An 18,770-nucleotide genomic window follows, 5' to 3' on the forward strand; every position below is an offset into this window, starting at 1 on the left:
ACCCTTTTTCCTAAGTTCTTCTGATTTCTCTTCCAGGATTTCTACACTGTCATCCAAACCATCCGAAAATACGAGCAGCACCTACAGAAAGTTAATTAAAATGTTAGCTTGCAAACTTATTATACAGTATATATTATTGGCTTTGAGTGCATAAGGATGAAAGTAGAGAATGTACCTTTCTTCGATTTGCAGATTTGATTTGGAATGTTTCCCAAAGAGAATTCAAGAACTCCGCATTCAGATGAGATGCATTCTTGATGGTGGTGCCCACAAGACTGTTCAGAAGCTTCTCACTGTCGATCTGGAACTTTGAAGCTACAGGCGGGTCTGTGTTTTCCACTTTCAGTGCCACACTGGTTTGTGACTGTGATCCTACATTACAGCTCACACCAGTTAAGGACGTGAGGGCATTTATAATTTGAGGAAGGTAGGATTCCAGCTGGTACTGTCCATGAAATACACGGTCACCTTGCTTTTGTGAGGAGACATCTATTCCCACAACAACATCCATGAAGCATGCTGAGGGGTTTTAAGGAGGAGGAGGAGGAGAAAATAGTACCAATTACTATAGACAACTAAAAATGAAATACTGAGAAAGTGGAAATAAATGAAAAACACATGATATAGATATGGACCGAGACTTCAGTATAAATGAAAACCTTCATCTCAAAGAACCGGAAACAATCATTGTCCACACATCTCAAGAAAGAGCCTATTTGCTTAACCATTCATTACCAAATATTTGGCCAGGCTTCACGAACATTTCTAGAGCGTGCCCAGATGTGTTGCCAAGCTTTAAACAACTTGTAACCCATCAACTGGAGATAATGTTCATTCATTGCTCCCTCCCACCCATTGATACATTTATGGATGGATCAATTTGGACATTCATCACTAACCATCTTTGTAATTTATGGGATGAAGACCAGGTTAGTTTGGTGGAGAGGTGACTAATTTCCCCACTTATTCCAAAGCCCCAGGGATTTGGGAAAACTGAACTACTTGAATGCTTGAAGTGAGAATACTTACTTGTTTTATTTTCTTCCTCACAAATATCATCAACTAGTCTTTTTTTAATTACCTTCAGTTCGCTGAAATTATCAACTGTGTATTTCCTGTCTGAGAAGCCAGCTATCTGACTAAGCTGCAAATGGTCAATTCTCCCTACTCCTATGGCATATATATCAACACCTTTCTTTCTCAGATCTTCGGATGCTTTTATCACTTTATCATGTGATCGTCCATCAGTTATCACGAGCAAAATCTGTTGAATTTTTTCATTTATTCTGCTGCCACCTTCTGGTGTGAAGAAGTGCCTCACTCTCTCAAGAGCTGCACCAATGTAAGTCTGAAGTCCTTCCATCTGTCTAATTCGTCCAATTTGAGTTTCTAGCTCTGATTTGTGTGGGAACACGCTCAGGCTGAATTCTTCCCGGTACCTGTCACTGTACTGAGCAATACCAACTTGTACATTGCGACCAGTGTCAAATGGATGAACCACATCCTGCAGAAAATTCTTCATCTTGGTAAAGTCACTGTCACTTATACTGTTAGATCCATCAATAAGAAATACCAAATCAGCTGGAATCCCGCATTCTACAAGGGAACAAAAAAAAATTGTGAGCAAGGAAATCTCAAGAAAAAATGTGAAGTTTTATGGATTTCTCAATTCTATTTTATTATTATAACATAAATACAGTGGACCCTTGTTATCTACTGAGTTTTGGTTCCAAGGCCCCCCATGGATACCAAAAAACATGGATGCTCAAGTCTCATTAATTACAATGACACTGTAAAAGTGCCATCTCTTATATAAAATAGCAAAACCTTTTGGGAATTTATATATTTCTTTATATTTTATTTCTATATTTTTGAAATATTTCCCCCACAAGCAAGAGTCATCACTTCTTTAACCAGCTTCAAAACGGAGTTGAAAACCATCCTGTTCAGAGAAGCCTTCCCAGACTTCGCATAATTGTTGCTTACTATCCGATGTTCTGTTGTTGACTGTTTATTGATCCATTTCCTGTATTGCTATGTACTGTATATGTATTATCCTACTTGTGAGTATGTATTGTCCCTGGATAATGATTAACCTTCCATTTTGAAGCCAAGCCCTCCCTCCAGTCCATCTGCCTTGGTCCAGGCCTCGGAGGTTGAGAGGAACTGCTGGACCTCTTACCCTTTCCCGTCACCACTCCCTTCTCCCTCTGTGTCATGTCTTTTTAGATTGTAAGCCTGAGGGCAGGGAACCGTCTAACTAAAAAGATTGCATGTACAGCGCTGTGTAAATTTACAGCGCTTCATAAATAAAGGTTAATAATAATAATAATAATAATAAAGCCTGACTCTGTGGATAAAGACTCTGTAGATATAGATGGCCAACTGTATGCATAATAAAAGAGTCCATTTCTTTTTCCATTTGTACATACATCAGCCTGATTTTGATAAACTTTTATCTACCTTGTCTGCCTCCAGTGATGCAACTAAGTTCTGCCCAATTCGTCTCAGGCCCTGAGCCCAGAATGGCCACCCAGAAAAATGGTCCCACCCTCTGTTTTAACTCAAAATTATAATAGTGCAATTCAGTTCAATATCTAAAGGAATATTAATGAAGATACACTTCCCTTTGAGTAGATATGCATAGGTTTGTGCTGACATCTGGAGAATCTGAATTTAGGGCCCTTTCACACTATGCATTTATAACACTGTGTTTCCATTTTAACTGCCGGGGCATCATCCTTTAGAATCCTGGAATTTGCTATTTAGGAAGTGGTAGAAGTACTACAAATCTCAGGATTCCATAGGATGTTGTCATAACAGATAAAGAGGAATGATAGAGCTATAATTTTATAGTGTGAAAGGTCCCTTAGGCTGTTTTTATACTATGTTTTTACTCTTGTTGTTGTTTATATCCCACCCTGTTCCCAAGGATCCATGGATTAGCCTTTAATAGGCCACGAAGTACTAAAATAAAAATAGCCACCTACCTGGTTTTGAAACACTGCAGATCTTATCAGATATTTTGGGATACAGGCTTTTTAGCCCTTCAAATGTATTTACATAGAAGTATTTATCTTCCGATCCTGCCATGGTCAGAAGCTCATCTGGCCTGGCTCTTTCTATCCCAATGGCGTAGATAATAATGCCATTTTCTCTGAGCCTCTTTGATACTTCATCAAGTTCTGCTGCATCATGGGAGTCCCCATCAGTTATCACTATCAGAACTTGGGGGACACTCCTGTGTTTGCGGCTCCCATGCTTCTCAGAGAAAAGAGCTTCTGAGTGTCTCAATGCCTTGGCTGTGTATGTCGTTTCCCCAATAGATTTATCATTCTGAATAGCCTTTATAATTGCTGATTTTGTAGTGTAGTCATTAAGATAGAAGAACGTTTCTGGCTCAGCAGAATATTTTACAGCTCCAAACTGAACTCGATCATGGCTAACATCAGATTTTTTCACCAGGGAAATCATGAAGTCTTTCATAATATCATATTCTTTCGGGTCTATACTTCCAGAACCATCGATGACAAAAACAATATCTAGGCGTTCTATCCTCCTGCACTCTAGAGGAATAATAGCAAGAATAGGTCATTAGTGCATCTCCAAACAAATCTTTATAATTTTCCATTTTGTTGCCAGCAAAGCTTGTGAATATAAGCTGCACTTTGAGAAAATCCGGTTGGAACACATATTCAAGAACAAGTCTCAAAAGGATAACAGTTTCTTTGCTGTGCTGCCATGACCTCGTCTGGAATCAATTACATCAAGCTAAATTTAACTGAGCATGACTACAAAGTGTTCCTGGTCTTTCAGTGCTAAAGGTGCTTCCAGATGAATCCCTTAACCTGAAAATGCCTTGTTCCAAGGCAGGATTTTATTGGGTCTCCAGATTAAGGCATCTCCTACTCATAACCTTCTGTGTTTTCTACCACTTCTTTATTTTTATTTTTGTCTTTGCCAGTAAGTAAGTAAATAAGTAAATAAGGGCCAGACAGACAGGCCAAAATAAAGCTGTTTCGGGTCAGTTTGGAAGTATGTTGTTTAAATGATGCGTGTGTTCTAAGAGTCTGGAAGCCACCCCAAAGCCACCCTCCAGTCTTAGACACAGCTTCTGGACTCTTACGATGCATGTGTCATTTAAACAGCATACCTCCAAAGTGACCCAAAGCAGCTTTATTTTGGGCTGTCTGTTTGGGCTCTAGGTAAGATAGAATTGGTGCTCAATTATTGATAATGTTGAACTGATCTGTCTGGAAGCATCCAGAAAATACATGATCTAGCATTGCAGAAGTGATATTTGCTAGAATGGAGATCTTCAGGAGATATATTATTTTAGGTCAGAGGATGTAAAATAATGGAGTGGGTATCAAAGGAGAGACTGAGATATCTGCTGCAGGTGGCAAATTCCTCATACTGTTAAAGGGCAGCAAAGTTGTTTAAGTTATTATGCTGACCAATTTACTAATCAATTATAGTTTTCCAAACTATAATTGGAAACTGCAGGAAGGGCAGGTTTATTTTAGGAGCAAAAGACATTATAGTTTGGAAAAGAAACAACTGGGACACAGGAGAATCCAGTCACCAAATCACAAGGCAGCATTTGAATGCTGGAAGATGAAGCCAAGTGCAGGAGAGTTTGTGTTACTGCCCTTCATCCCCTTTGTTTCTGTAGTGGTCTGCAAATCTTTTATGAAACTTATCAAATTGAGCAAATTGTTTTCTGACAGTACTGACTAGTTCCCTTGACATGATTGCAATTCACAGGGCTGTTTCCTCATAGGGGTTCTGTTACATCCACACATACACAAAGAGTATCCCCATGTCTATTATCTGCAGGTCCAAAAAAAAAGGATATGACAGAAACCTTAGGACAGGATTAGTTTGGCCAGCCTTCCTATGTCTGAACATTTAGTAGATATGGACATAATCCTTTTCTGTTGCATCATTTTTCTCACAGGGACAGTTTTTCAAACAAAAACATTAACATGAAGTCAAACTTTTTCCTAACCAGAATAATCATTTAAACTCTTACCTCATGTCTACATTTAACAGCTGGATTTTATCAAACTGGCTCAGCTTTCTCAGTTAGCCAGTTAATTCTTATTTTGACTTAGTGGCAGCTGTAGGTTTTAAATGTCCCCTACAGTTTTCTTGGCATTCTTTGACAGAAGGCATGATTTTATAGCATGAGCTGTTATATCCCACACCATATGTATATTAACAAGATAACTTTATCTGCAATAATATCCAAAAATGCTGCTCCACAAACACTTGCACAAGGGTTTACACAATAATTACATTCAGTGTTATAGTAGGGAGGTTGTAAAACATGGTCATGCTTCCACATATAAAGTGTTGGGAAATTTCTCACATAAAAACTTCGGATGCAGTTTCCCTTTTCTCATTTAACGATTTAAATCTAGCACTAGATGCAGCACAGGCCCTCTGCAAGTGGGAAATGTCTTTGCATGTGGGAGAACACACTTGGATCCAATCAATGGATTTTGTGTACAGTATTTCACAACTTCTCACAATACAATGGACCTTTTAGGGGGCAAAATGCTCCTATATTTTCCAGAGGTTCTCTGAAAATAGGCATTAACAATTTTTTATTGCTACTTTACAATGTCATTTTTTTAAAAAAAAAAATGCACTTTACCAATTAGTCTACATACAGATTATCATCAGGCACAGATTTAAAGGAAGGGCACAATTTACATGTTTAGCTAAAAGCAGACAGGGAACCCATGATGATATCATCAAAATGCTCCCATCTGACAACTCAGACCACTTCTTGAACAGAACAGAAATAAATTAACTGGGTCATCTATTTTATAGCATTTTAAGTTTATCATAGGATTTTATCGCATGCTTAAAAAATCCGACTTATCCCTTCCATTTTCAAGTCTATTATGGAATAAAGTCAGGTATTATCACACAAAAAATGCTGCCAATGCTGCCACCTGACTACATCCCGCCTAAAACCTGGCTAGAAGCCACACTTAGCTGGGCAATTTGGCTCCTGACTTTGCAAATTGGCCAGCTGAGAGCAGTTTCTAGCCAGGTTTTAGGCAGGATGCAGTTGGGTGGCAGCACTAGCAGCAGTTTCTGTGTGACGATACCTGACTTTATCCTGTAATAGACTTGAAAACAGAAGGGGTAAGAGAAACTTTTGAGTTTTTGTAATTCTCACATATAAGATTGAAAAAGGCAAAGATTTATATCCCTAAACAAGATTAGAAAGTTGTTCAGGACTGATTTTGATAAGTGTTTGGAAAACTCTTGGTGCAGAAAACTTCATCTTGAATTTTGACTAGACCCATTGGTGTGGGTGTTTGGGTGTGTTTTGAACATATAAATCCAGTCAGCCTCATTGACTTCATCAGCAAAGATGAAGCATAAGACCCCTGTGCTGATCTGTTACCTTCTTTTCCCCTCCATGATACTTACCATCATATGGGCTACATATTCCAAAGAGAATTTCATTTTCTAAGTGCTTCAGAAAGTCAAAATCCTCCACATAAAACACCATCTCAGGCTTCCCGCTTATTTCCACCAGTTGTGTTTTATTTGCATTAAATACCCCCACAGAATAAACAATGATGCCTTCCTCTCGCAAAGCTTCTGCCGGAGTTTTCACCTCATCCTGTGCTTCCGCATCTGTGAGAAGAATTAGAATTTTCTTCACATAGGACCGGGAGCCTTTTGTAGGCCTGAAATAATCCAACACAAATTGCAACGCTCCTCCAGTAAGTGTGTTCTGTCCCATAAGAGACATTCTCCCAATAGCACTGATAATGTCACTTTTCATGGTGTACTGGTTGAGCCGAAATTCTTCTCTGTTTCTGCTGCTGAACTGGACAGCACCAAAATGGACACGATCTAATCCAATGTCAGATTTGTTCACCAGTTCACTCATAAAGTTCTTCATTTTCACAAAGTTCTCTGGGCCTATCTTACTAGAGCTATCCACCAGAAAGAGAATGTCACTTTTCTTTTCCTTGCAGGCTGTTTGAAGAAGAGCAAAAGATATTTCATTATGAATGATCTATTTTGTAAGAATAACCACTGAGAAAAGCCACCACAAAAACAGTACAGAAGAGGTTAAAAAACAATTCTATACTCTCTAGGAAGTATCTATTGATTTTCTCCTGTGAGGAAAAAGAGGTCCACAACCTGGGGTCTCTTTGTTGCATTGATGGAAACATCAGCTGCCCTCACTCTTCCACCTCTGGTGCTCTCATGATGGAATTAAATAATTTAAGAGAAGCCACAGAATCCAAGGCAGTCATTTGCCCAATCAGTCATCAAAGCAGCCCTAAAGTTGGCATAGCTAATCCTGGTCATCCAATTGATGTCAATGGGTAAATTACCAAAGCAAACCCCACCCAAAACATTGGTTCCTTACAAACTGGCAGGTCATAGAAAATGATGGATCATGCTTTGTCACCACAAGGTATTTGTTTTACACTCTCTTCAGAATGAAACTACAGAATGTTCAGAATGTTTTCTTGTGTTATTTTGGGCATTGTCTATATTATTTTAAACATGTTGGTTATATAGCAATAACTTCTATGGATTTTGAATCCAATATCTGTTATGGACTTTGAGATTCTTACCTTCTACAGCACAGATATCCCGGACAACTTCATTCTTTATATGCTTCAAAGAGGCAAAATCATTCACAAAATAAGCTCTGTCTTTGGACTCTGCAATCTCATAAATCTGTGACTCATTGACATGTCTAACACCAATGGCATAAATGTTGATCATCTTATTCCTCAACCTCTCGGCAGGTTCCTTCACAGGATCCTCTGATTTCTGGTCTGTCAACACCACCACATGGCAGGGCACACTTCTGGAACGCTGGCCTTGTGACTTCCTTAACAAAGGTTGAATAAATGTCAGAGCTTTTCCTGTGTGAAGGCTTCCACCTATTTGACGGATGTTATCAATGGCTTTCAAGATATCACTTGTTTTACCATATTCCTCAGGTCCAAATTCCAGCTCGCTGACTTCAGCATACTGTACAACTCCAAACCGAACCCTGTTTGGTCCAATCATAAAAAATTTGACCACTTCTTTCAAAAACCGTTTTAGATCCAAAAAGTCAAAATAATCCAGACTTGATGAACCACCAGCGAGAAAATAAATATCAGCTTCTTCTGTATCCACACATCCTATAGGCGAGAGAATTTTAAATACAATGACATATGAAATGGTTTGCGTAATGTATTTGTCCTTTCTGCCTTTTAAACATACAACAGTAAGAGAACCATTTCTATGAGCATCCCCGCTTTGTGGTAAGTAGCTGCAACTTTGTAAGCTGTGTCATAGATTTTCCTCCAACAGGGAAGTGTCTGCCAATTAATCAGATGTACAAAATGCCTATAAATTAATCAGATGTCCCAGGTGCTCTGGAGGCTACTTTGACAGAACAAGAATCTGTTAAACTATTTCATGGTGTGTGTGTGTTTTAGCTGTATCCTTAAGGGTTTGAAAGTATACCTAAAATGCAATTTGTGTATCTAACCTGCCAACCACTTGAAAGCAATATATATCATACATGTACAGTTTACCAGGGAGCGAGGGTGGCTTTGGCTCCTTACTGAATCTGTACTTAGTAATGATCCCAGCAACAGAGTCTGTTGCTATATGATGCGTAAAATATAAAATTGTGTGACACTCCTGCCCAGATGCCATTCAATTGCAAGTCTGCAATTCATATTAGATAGGGCTGCTGGGAGTTGTAGGCCAAGATATCAGAAGATCAAAGGCTCCACAGCCCTGATGTATGAGTTTCTTCTAATGCTTCTCACAACTGCAATTTGCTGTGGGAAGCATAATGAGGGAGCGGTCACTTAGCCCAACACATGATGGCCTTTCCTATTCCCATCTTATCCTGATAGCTATACAAAGAAGCAAATGGCTTCTGCAGTCTGTGAGCACTGAAGGAGAATATGACCTTGGTGACATGTGTGAAATCTTCCAAAATCCATGGCAAGCCTATTACAGGTGTTTTTTTTTGGCACTGAGAGCTTGTGCCTTGGCCAAGGTCACCCATTGATGGGTGGGAAATTGAACATTGATCTCTAGAGTCATAGCCCAATATACAAACCACTGCAACATGCTGGCTCTCTTGGAGCTACTCCAAGTTTCAAAGGAACTATCCAAGTTTCTGAATCTATTTTGTGAATAGGACTCAGCACCTTAGAAAGCTCCCATAACACCCAAAGCAATGGAGCCACTAAGGACCTCTGATGCATTGGTGGAGGAGACAAAAGAGTATGCACATTTAAAAATGTGAATGTATATATGTAGTTGTAAATAAAGAAATCATTATCAGCATTTAAAGAGAAATATAATCAACACAGGTAAACTATGTGTTCTGAGTACTGATTGCTGATGCACAATTTCAGAGCCCTGTCCTCCCTTCTTTGAATTCTTTATCTTTCAGTCTGACTTAGATGGAAAGCACTTCAAGCATAACTGCCCTCTCTAAAGTAGGGCATATATTCTATGAATGAATTGAATGGAAAATAATTTCCTAAATTGTTGTAAAACACAAGTTTTATTTGCAAACATAGGCCAAACCATTTGAAAATTCGTTGGTGTTTTTCAGGAATATTTTCCTTTTCCTTCTCTCACTAGGAATGTATAGTTACTTTGGTTTTTTTGTTTTGCAACTTTAAAAAAAACAGACTGAGGCGCGTTACAAACGTGCACAAAGTACGCGCTCTGCGCGTACTAGGGTTAGGAAGGGGCGTGTTAGGGTTAGGAAGGGTCTTACCTTCCTGACAGCCCCTGACCCTAGTACACGCAGAGCGCATACTAAATGGCGGCTCCCATCCACACGGGGGGCGCCATTTTCATGTCTTGGACGCACAGCATCCGGACGTGGCGCAGTGGAAGTGATGCCGTCAGTGCGCACCTTGCGCCTCGCGGTGCCACTTCCGGGGGCCAAAAAAGGAGCGCCATTTCGGTGCCTTTTTAGCTGCACCGGGAAGCCTCGCGGCCTGGCCACTGGGGCTTCTCAGCGCAGCTTATGACGGCGGCGGCAGACCGCCCGCTTTAGGGCGGTCTGTAACGCGCCTAAGACAAGCATTTTGCAACACCTTTAGGGGTTTCTCCCTTGATTATGCTTAGAAGAGGAAACTGCCACTCTTTCACTTGAGGAGATGCCTCCAAACAGCATAAGTTGACAATAATTTACCTCTTTTGAGAAGATCTGCTTTTTGAGTGTCCATGTAGAGCTTTTGCTGTATTTGATTCATGATCTTCTTATGAAAAATCGAAGTCTTGTGTGGCAAATGGGAAAACTTTTTTAGATTAGTAACATATTTTTCTGGTGGGTAAGCAGCTATTTGGGCTAACTGGGTGGCATTGGCTCCTTCAATGCCAACGGCAAATGTAGTCACACCAGCCCTCCTCAGAGCAGTTGCTGCATCACTCACATCATCTTCTGAAGACCTATGGGTGATCACGATGGCTATTTGTTCTACCCCTTGAGACTTCCTGCTTCCTGCAATTTCAGAGAAGACTTTTTGCCTTGTGAAATGAATGACAGAACCCGTGTTGGCCTCTCCTGGCTTGGAAGAAAGGCTTCGTATGTTCTGCAGAACATGAGTATTATCTGTTGCCATTCTCAGTAAAGATGCCACCTGGGGTTTGGTGCTGTAAGTCACTAAACCAGTCCTCACACATTTTTCCTTCACATCCAAAGACAACACCAGCTTTTCTAAAAATATTTGGATCTTCTCAAGTTCTTTTTGTGAAGAACCCACGTCAACTATGAAGACCACATCAGCAACTGCGTCAGCATTGCAAGCTATACAGGGAAGTAAATATGAAATTAATATTAGCAATTACTTGGCTATTTCATGTATCTTCAGTTGGGATAAGGAAGCTACTATAAATCCAGTGGGCTCCCATGTTTGGAAACACCTCCATTCCAGTGCTCCATTCATAGCTGCACAGATCTAAAGTAGAGGTGGGCTGATTCCAGAATTAAAGGGTTACACGTGCACCTTACTGGACCTTGGAAAGCTCTACCTCCATGCCTCCCACACCTTAAATTGTTTTTGTTAAACAAAATAGTGACAAATTCCACTGTGGGCCTGAACAGACCGGCCAGAATAAAGCTGCATCAGGCCACTTTGGAAATGTGCTGTTTATATGACACATGCATCCTAAGAGGCCAGAAGCCACGCCAAAACCACGCTCCAGTCCTAAAGACTGAAGCACAGCTTTCGCACAACTTCTGGCCTCTTAAGATGCGTGTGGCATTTAAATAGCATACCTCCAAAGTGGCCTGAAGCAGCTTTATTTTAGCCTGTCTGTTCAGACCCTATATCCCTCTGGGAACAGGTTGGGAAATTTTGCCTTATTTTTAAGCAGTCATGGGTTGTTTTAGGTACAGGAGAGGTTCCCCATGATACAGGAAAAGAGTGGACATCACTTCTGGTTTTGAAAACAAACTTCCCCACATCACACCCGGGAAACTGAGAAAGAAATGGCAAAATTGCCCTATGCCATGTGATTGGGAAGTCAGTTGCCTTATTTCACATAACACCTTTTCCATTATATGGCAGCATTATTCTATATTGTTTTATGTTGTAACTGAATGAGTTATATGCTTTGAGACATAAACTATGTACCTGGCAAGCAAGCCTTTGACGTCAACTTCACACCTGCACAAATTCAGATCCTCTCTGAATCCATAACAAGTAATTTACTGGCTGCCACATTCTGACTTCAGAAACGAGAGAGTCAGGGTGGCAGGAGCAGACATGCTGGGCGATCCAGCAGGATGCATGTTCAGATAGCTGCTCTGATGTAGGAACAGAGGGCCAGATTTGTTGGTTGGCCTCACTCTCGGGTGGCAGGGAAATGCACAGTGGCACAAGTCCTCATAGATTCAACAGTTCTCTTTCCACAGTTGTCCTGCAGCATGTAAGATGAGGCTGATACTAACAGCAGGTGGGGTATTTAATACCTAAATACTCCAGACCTACCACAGCTGCAATAATGTTGTGTCCCTATTGTTTTCCAACTTTGCTGTTTCTGCACGTTTGCTCTCCTGCATCTTTTCCTGCACACAGTTGCTAGACTCCACATGCTGAGACAAGCTGTTAAGAGTTCCAGGCCCATAGTATGATTCCCATAGCCAAGGTTTTATGTCATTGCTGACAGGATCAAACACTAGCATGTTGTGGGCTAACGGGTAGCATATATAGCACACTATCTGAATAGGTTTTGCAGAAGCAAATGCTGAGACTCTAACATATTTGAGGTGAGGCAATTTTGTGCTTTTGTTTCTAATAATACCAACCTTTTCCTGATAAACACATATTTTATTTCTTACCTTCCAGTGCTGTTCCATTATTCACTTTGTTCACAGAAGTAGTATTTGATGGATCTGGGTTGTTATTGCCAATGGAAATAGCATCAACAATGATCTCAGAAATGTTCTGAGAAAATAAATTGAGTTCTTCTATTCTAGGGAAAAAGAAAGAAAATGGTTTTGTGGCTATGAGAAGTAGTTCATCATGTGAAGCATTCTCCATCCCCAGTGCAACAATCTTCACTCCAGCCTTTTGCAACATTTGGGCAGCTTCCTTCACATCATCCTCAGATGGTCGAGATGTCATAACTATCAAAATCTTGGACCTGTCTTTTCCTGTGGTTGGTTTCCAGTCAAAAGTCTCCTGAATTTTCTGGAGAGCACTGCCAGTTTGCAAGGGGCCACTCCTAAACACCAATTTACTTTTGATGTGGTTTAGCATTGGATTCTTCCCTTTGTAGGTATCCAGGTGGAATTCATTGTATACCTGATCACTGAATTGGGCAAGTGCTACACGATACTCATTTGTGCCTAGAGGTAAACTACTTATTGTTTTGCTAATAAATGTTTTGACATAACGGGATGATGCATTACTGCTAGCAACCAAAAAAACAAGATCCGCAGACTTGAGAGCTAAAAGGAAGAAGAGAAAAGATAAAGTTAAGCAGTATTCAATTGTCCAGGTATTGAACTAATAATATGCACTTCTCAACTGGCACAAGAAAAAGGTGTAAGAACTAAACTGGAGTGTGGCGGTTTGAGAAACCAAAATATCACTTCAATTGTGACTATGTGTGAAATGGAGGAGTAGGTTAGAAACAAGTTAAATGTAAGATCAATCAAGGCAACATGGAGAACACATTTTTCTTTCAATCTTTACATCCTCTCCAGTTCTATCTGTTAGCATTGTGATGCTGATCATATAATGTATAAATTAATACCTTAAAGGGAAGAACAGAATCTGTTGGCAGCATCCATGACCTTCATATATACTTTGCGCAGGGACTTATACAGATGCACCCTAATGTGTATGGCTCTGAATATATGGCCTCTGCTCTTCATTTTTTAAGATACAAACATATTCAGAGCCTATGCAAGTTATACAAATATACATATATAATCTCCTTCAGTTAACACACAAATGTGGAGAGGAGCAGCGCAGGCAAATGGGAGTCTCTCTAGACATACTGGTGAAACTCATGCTGGTGAAACGTCAGGAATAAAGTCTTCTAGAACATGGCCACATCGCCCAAAAAACCCACAAAAAACTATGGATGCTGACCATGAAACCTTTGGCTTCACATGCCCCCATTTGCTTGGATGTCTATAGTTCAACTACAATATTGATTTACATCAGTCCTTCTCAACCTGATACCTTCCAGTTGTGTTGAACTACACCTGTCATTCTCCGTACCCAGAATGGCAATGATAATCCTGACAGGATGGGAGGTGCATTCCAACACATCTAGAGGACACCATTTTGGGATAAGCTTAGCCACACAGTTAATTATTTGCAAGTAGAGAGATCCCCATAAGGCATTGCAGAATCCTGTTCTTCACCATCTCAGCATTTCTGCCCAGGCCTTGCAAGGAATTCTGTCATTCCACTTATCAAATAGACTGTTGTTTAGTCCCAAGGACTCCCAGAGTAACTAAAGTCTAACTAAAAGCAATGGAATGGAGAAGATTTATAGAGTGCAGGAAAGCTTTAAAATGCATATGGAACTATTGATCCATATCAACTTGGTTCTAGTAATTTTCATGAGAAGCTCTTTCTAAAGCTACTGAGTCTTTCATTCATTTCATTTAATTCACTTCAGAGTCTTTGGAGTGGAGCAATTCAGACTCAATAGCTTCACAAAGAGCTTCTCGTGGTAAAGATGGGATGGCCTACAACAATGTTGTATGTTACGGCTAAGGAAATCTTTCTCAGTTAATGTGGAGGTTACAGCTAAACTCAGAGCAAAGAGGGAAGCCTGAGAGGGATGTCAGAAGACATAATCATTTTTGTTAATGAAGAAATCCCCAGATTTCAACCTTATGAACCCTGGCTTCCCTACAGATCTAGCCAAAAATTTTTAAAAAGCCCACCACAGAACAACAACAATGAAAGAAGGAGGAGGAGGAAACAGATAACAAATATTGTATATGTGCATACACACACACAAATAGCGATAGATAGATAGATAGATAGATAGATAGATAGATAGATAGATGATAGATAGATAGATAGATACACACAAACACACACACAGAGAAAGATAGCCTGGGCCTTCACCTAGAGCTGAAAGTCATCAGATTTGGCACCCAGGGAATTTCCATGGGAATTTCCTATATCCCTATCCTGCCTTTAAAGAAAAAAATCCTTCTGTCAAGAAACATGAGCTTCAATGTTTCTTAAGTCCACTGACTCCCCTCAATGTGTGTCTTTTCTTGCTCTATATTTCAAATACATCTTTCTTGTAGTTTTCACTTGTGAAAATTCTGCTTTCCGAAGTAAATAAATTTCACAAGTGCAAAATAAGAAACCATTGGCATACCTGGTTTCTGGGCCATAGAAATGTATATCTCGGTAATTATTAGAATAAATGTCGACAACATCTTCATCTTTGGAACAATTTTTCAAGCTTTAGCTGTGGAAAGAAAGTGAAAAGAGAAAAACCTTTACTTAGCTATCAAAGATCCATTATGTGTTTTTTAGTTCAGAGAGTAATTCAAAGATGAAGCAAGGCCAGTCCAAGATATTTTGTTGCATGGGGCATCTACTTCCAACTCTGTGTTGAGAAACTGAACAGATAGACCACTGAAACTTACCTCACCACTGGCTATAGAACTTGCCACTACATGGGAGGCAGGGACGAGCATAAAAGAGGCATATCAGGGTATGTTGCACAGTTCTAAAGGGGACTTGAGGTGAATGCAGGAAGACCAGCAGAAAGTGGTTGCCTCTGCACCTCCCCTATTACCACAACATTTGTTATCTTAGGCAGATGCCTAAGAGTAGGGCTAATGTGTGGTAAGGCTGGTGCTGGATGCCCTCCTTTGCACCTGTGGTCTGCAACAACTGTTTTGTCCTCTTTCATGGCAAGTCTCTCCTTATGCATTTCATCTAGGCTACATCTCCTGTAACTCCATAAGCAAAAGTCATAAGGAATATGTGGAATGCAGAGACAGAGCTGTGTTTGTCTGGGAAAACAGTATGCAAAGGGATCTTGTAATATGTTTTGAGACTAACTGTGTGAAGGAAGTTGTAGCACAAGCTTTCGTAGACCTGGTCTACATCCTCAGATGCATGGAGTGAACTGTTGCCCAGGAAGGACACTTATAACCAGACTATATGAATGGAATGTGTGGCTACTGCCAAAACCAACAGCCTCATGTCACTAATTCACCCCTTCTCCAGAATTTGCTAGCACTTAGCTGTGATACTCCATAGCTACAATCTGTAACAGAGAATTTTAAGCTCAAAGCATTTGATTTTAAAAAATAAATTAGAACTATGAACAGAGATTGTTCTACTGGCCTTATCTAGCCTCTGGTCAGAATGTGTGTATACTGGAACAATTGGAGAGTATAGTGCACACACTTCAACTCTAAAAATCAAATACTAACAAATTTTAAATTTCCTTCCTCTTCATGATCCAGAATCTGCTGTCTGGGACATCTTTATATAATATAGGATTGGGCATAAAGTGGCCCTTGGCTACCAAAGCTGTTTTGACCCCCACTCCACACCCAGACTATCTTTTTCTGGGGGGGGGGGGATGTATCTTCTTGATAGTCACAGCCCCTTGCTACACTGTTGAATTTTCTTTTAAGTCAGATGTATAAGTATATTTCTGGCCCATTCTGGTTTTCATGGGTTCTTTTTAGAAGTCCATTCAGCTCCCTTGGAGTCCCAAGAACAGAAAATGGCCCCCTGAACTTATTGAAACTGCTCACTCTATCCTGGTCAAATGTTAAGCCTGGCTTTGGGAAAACCAATGACTTAATAATAATAATAATAATAATAATAATAATAATAATAATAATAATCTTTTATTTATATCCCGCTCTTCTACCATAAGACAATCAGAGCAGCTTACAGTATAAAAAGAGTGGCTTACAGTATATATTGACTTAATATGTTGGGCTAGACTGCTTCATTTGGAGGCAGTCACCGGGCTCCTGGTTCATCTGATTCTGACCTAAGTGTTATTTATTGCCTGTTTTCGCAAGGACAAAAATCATGCAGTCCTCTAAATGTTGTTAGATTATGGCCCTTATCACACAAGGCAATTACCGCACTGAAATTGTGGCCCAAATGTTTCAGAAGCACAGAGGTGGGATCGCCAGTTGTGCTTCTGAAGCATCATTGAGGCATTTCACTGTTCTTCCATCAATGAATCATTCATGGAACAGCCACTTTTTGCATAACAGAAGATCCTGTTATTACAAAAATGGCTGTTCTGCCAATGATTCATCAATGGAAAAATAGCAGGACTCGCTTCAGTGACACTTCAGAAGCATGACCGGCAATCCCACCCCCAAGTGTTTGGGCCACAATTCCAGCGCAGTAAGTACCTTATGTGATAAGGTCCTATGAGTCCCATTAGCCCTAGACAGCATAGCCAATAGTGAGGAATGCTGGGAGCTGCTGCCCAAGAACATTCAGAAGCCCATATGGATGCCATCTCTGTGACAGCGAACGGGAAGGTGATTGGACCCACATGCCTTGGCACCTCCAGCAATTAGATATAAGATCCCCACTTGAGTCCACATCCCACACTGGATAGGTTGTGTGAATTCACCCTACATTTGTCATTTAAATGTTTTTTTAAAGAATCTGCATACAGTTATTTTTTTTCTTTTTATGTTGCAAAGATGTCATTTCCAGACCCTATATGATATTAGGACTTTCTACTCTAAATAACAAAATATTTGAAACACATTTTGTCATGAGAGGGTTAATAGCTAGACAGATAATAAACAGACTAGCCTAAATACCTTAAAGGTACTAGATCCTATCCGATCTTGGAGGCTGAGCAGGGTCAGCCCTGGTTAGTATTTCGATGGGAGACTGCCAACAAATACCAAATGCAAAGGGCTATATTTCAGAGGAAGGAACTGGCAAACCCACCCCTGAGTATCCCTTGCCTAACAAAACCCTATAGTTACCATATGTCAACAGGAGACTTGAAGGCACATAAACGCACACAACAAGTAGACAGATAGGAAGCCAAGCAGTTAAGTAGCTTAAACAATCCAAACATAGTTATGTGCTGGTACTGCCAATCATCATCATCATCATCATTGGATGTATCTTCTCTGTAGTTCTAGAGATGTGTTTTGAAATAACACTGAATTTCTCTCTGCATCCAGTGAGGGCTTCTGGTTCTAATTTCTGGTTAAAATGGAACAGTGAATTTTCTTTTGAACTTTAAAAGGAGCTGTCCAAAGTCTTAAAACTATTGAGCAGTCGGAGGATAGGATTCAGAATACTGGCAACAAAAGAGGAAGGGGAGAGGGAAAAAATGGGAGGTAGCAGCACCTACATTCCTTTCTTTTTCACTCCCCTTCTCTTCCTCCTTTTTATGCTGAAAGAGGCTAACACAGTTACCTCTCTGAAAATTTTGAATAGTTCCTTAATGTTCTGAGCAAAACCAGGAGCAAAGTATTCCATAGAAATGGAAACCAGCACCTGCGGCCATTCATTCCACCCATGAATTAATTTGTTTGTTAGCTTGCTTAAAACACAAACTGTTGATTTTTTTAAAAAAAAATTATTTTGGAAATAACAAATTTTGCTTAGTTTTTTGTGGGTTTTTCGGGCTATGTGGCCATGTTCTAGAAGAGTTTATTCCTGATGTTTTACCAGCATCTGTGGCTGGCATCTTCAGAGAAAGATGCTGGTGAAACGTCAGGAATAAACCCTTCTAGAACATGGCCACATAGCCCGAAAAACCCACACAAAAAATATAGATGCCGTCCATGAAAGCCTTTGACTTCACAAATTTTGCTTATATGGAAGGTTCTTGAAATCTAAAGAGAGTTAACATCTGTATGATTCAGGAATGTCAAAGGATACAATCCTGTCTGGCTACCCTGACTTTATGGAAGAATGGAATGCTCAGAACATTTGTACTGTAAGTAACTGAAGAAACTGTGGTAATGCCTAGACATTTTTAAATAAGAACTAAATTTGTTTTCAGGGCTGTGAATTAAATTTATCATCATGTAGGGCCTCATTTTCCATCCATTTTGGGGGGAATTTCTTACTAGGTACAGCAGGATGTGTGCTTAAAAACAGATGGCTTGGCAAGGCTTTAATTAGCTTTGCACATGGTATTAAGCTTCCTGAGCCAAACTATGTTCTTGGACATTGAAGAATGGACTTGGAAGTTCACTAAATTTATATTAGTGGAAGTAAAATGTAAGTAAAGGA

The 18,770-nt window shown here is 40.0% G+C and overlaps 1 protein-coding gene across 1 annotated transcript in view; it reads right to left on the reverse strand.

The window, feature by feature from the left end:
* LOC149309676 (collagen alpha-6(VI) chain-like) overlaps nt 1–16,701 on the reverse strand; it is a 58,598-nt gene extending 41,897 nt beyond the window's left edge. Inside the window, 9 exon segments of the mRNA XM_089532473.1 lie at nt 3–81; nt 176–519; nt 1,030–1,596; nt 2,991–3,566; nt 6,454–7,011; nt 7,623–8,183; nt 10,217–10,831; nt 12,368–12,979; nt 16,629–16,701. Of these exon segments, the coding sequence (XP_089388599.1) occupies nt 3–81; nt 176–519; nt 1,030–1,596; nt 2,991–3,566; nt 6,454–7,011; nt 7,623–8,183; nt 10,217–10,831; nt 12,368–12,979; nt 16,629–16,701 (3,985 nt within the window).
* Between the last annotated feature and the right edge of the window lie 2,069 nt (nt 16,702–18,770).

The sequence above is a fragment of the Sceloporus occidentalis genome, unplaced genomic scaffold, assembly GCF_023333645.1.
Source record: "Sceloporus occidentalis isolate IW3139 unplaced genomic scaffold, rSceOcc1.0.p SCAF_7, whole genome shotgun sequence".
Lineage (NCBI taxonomy): Eukaryota > Metazoa > Chordata > Lepidosauria > Squamata > Phrynosomatidae > Sceloporus > Sceloporus occidentalis.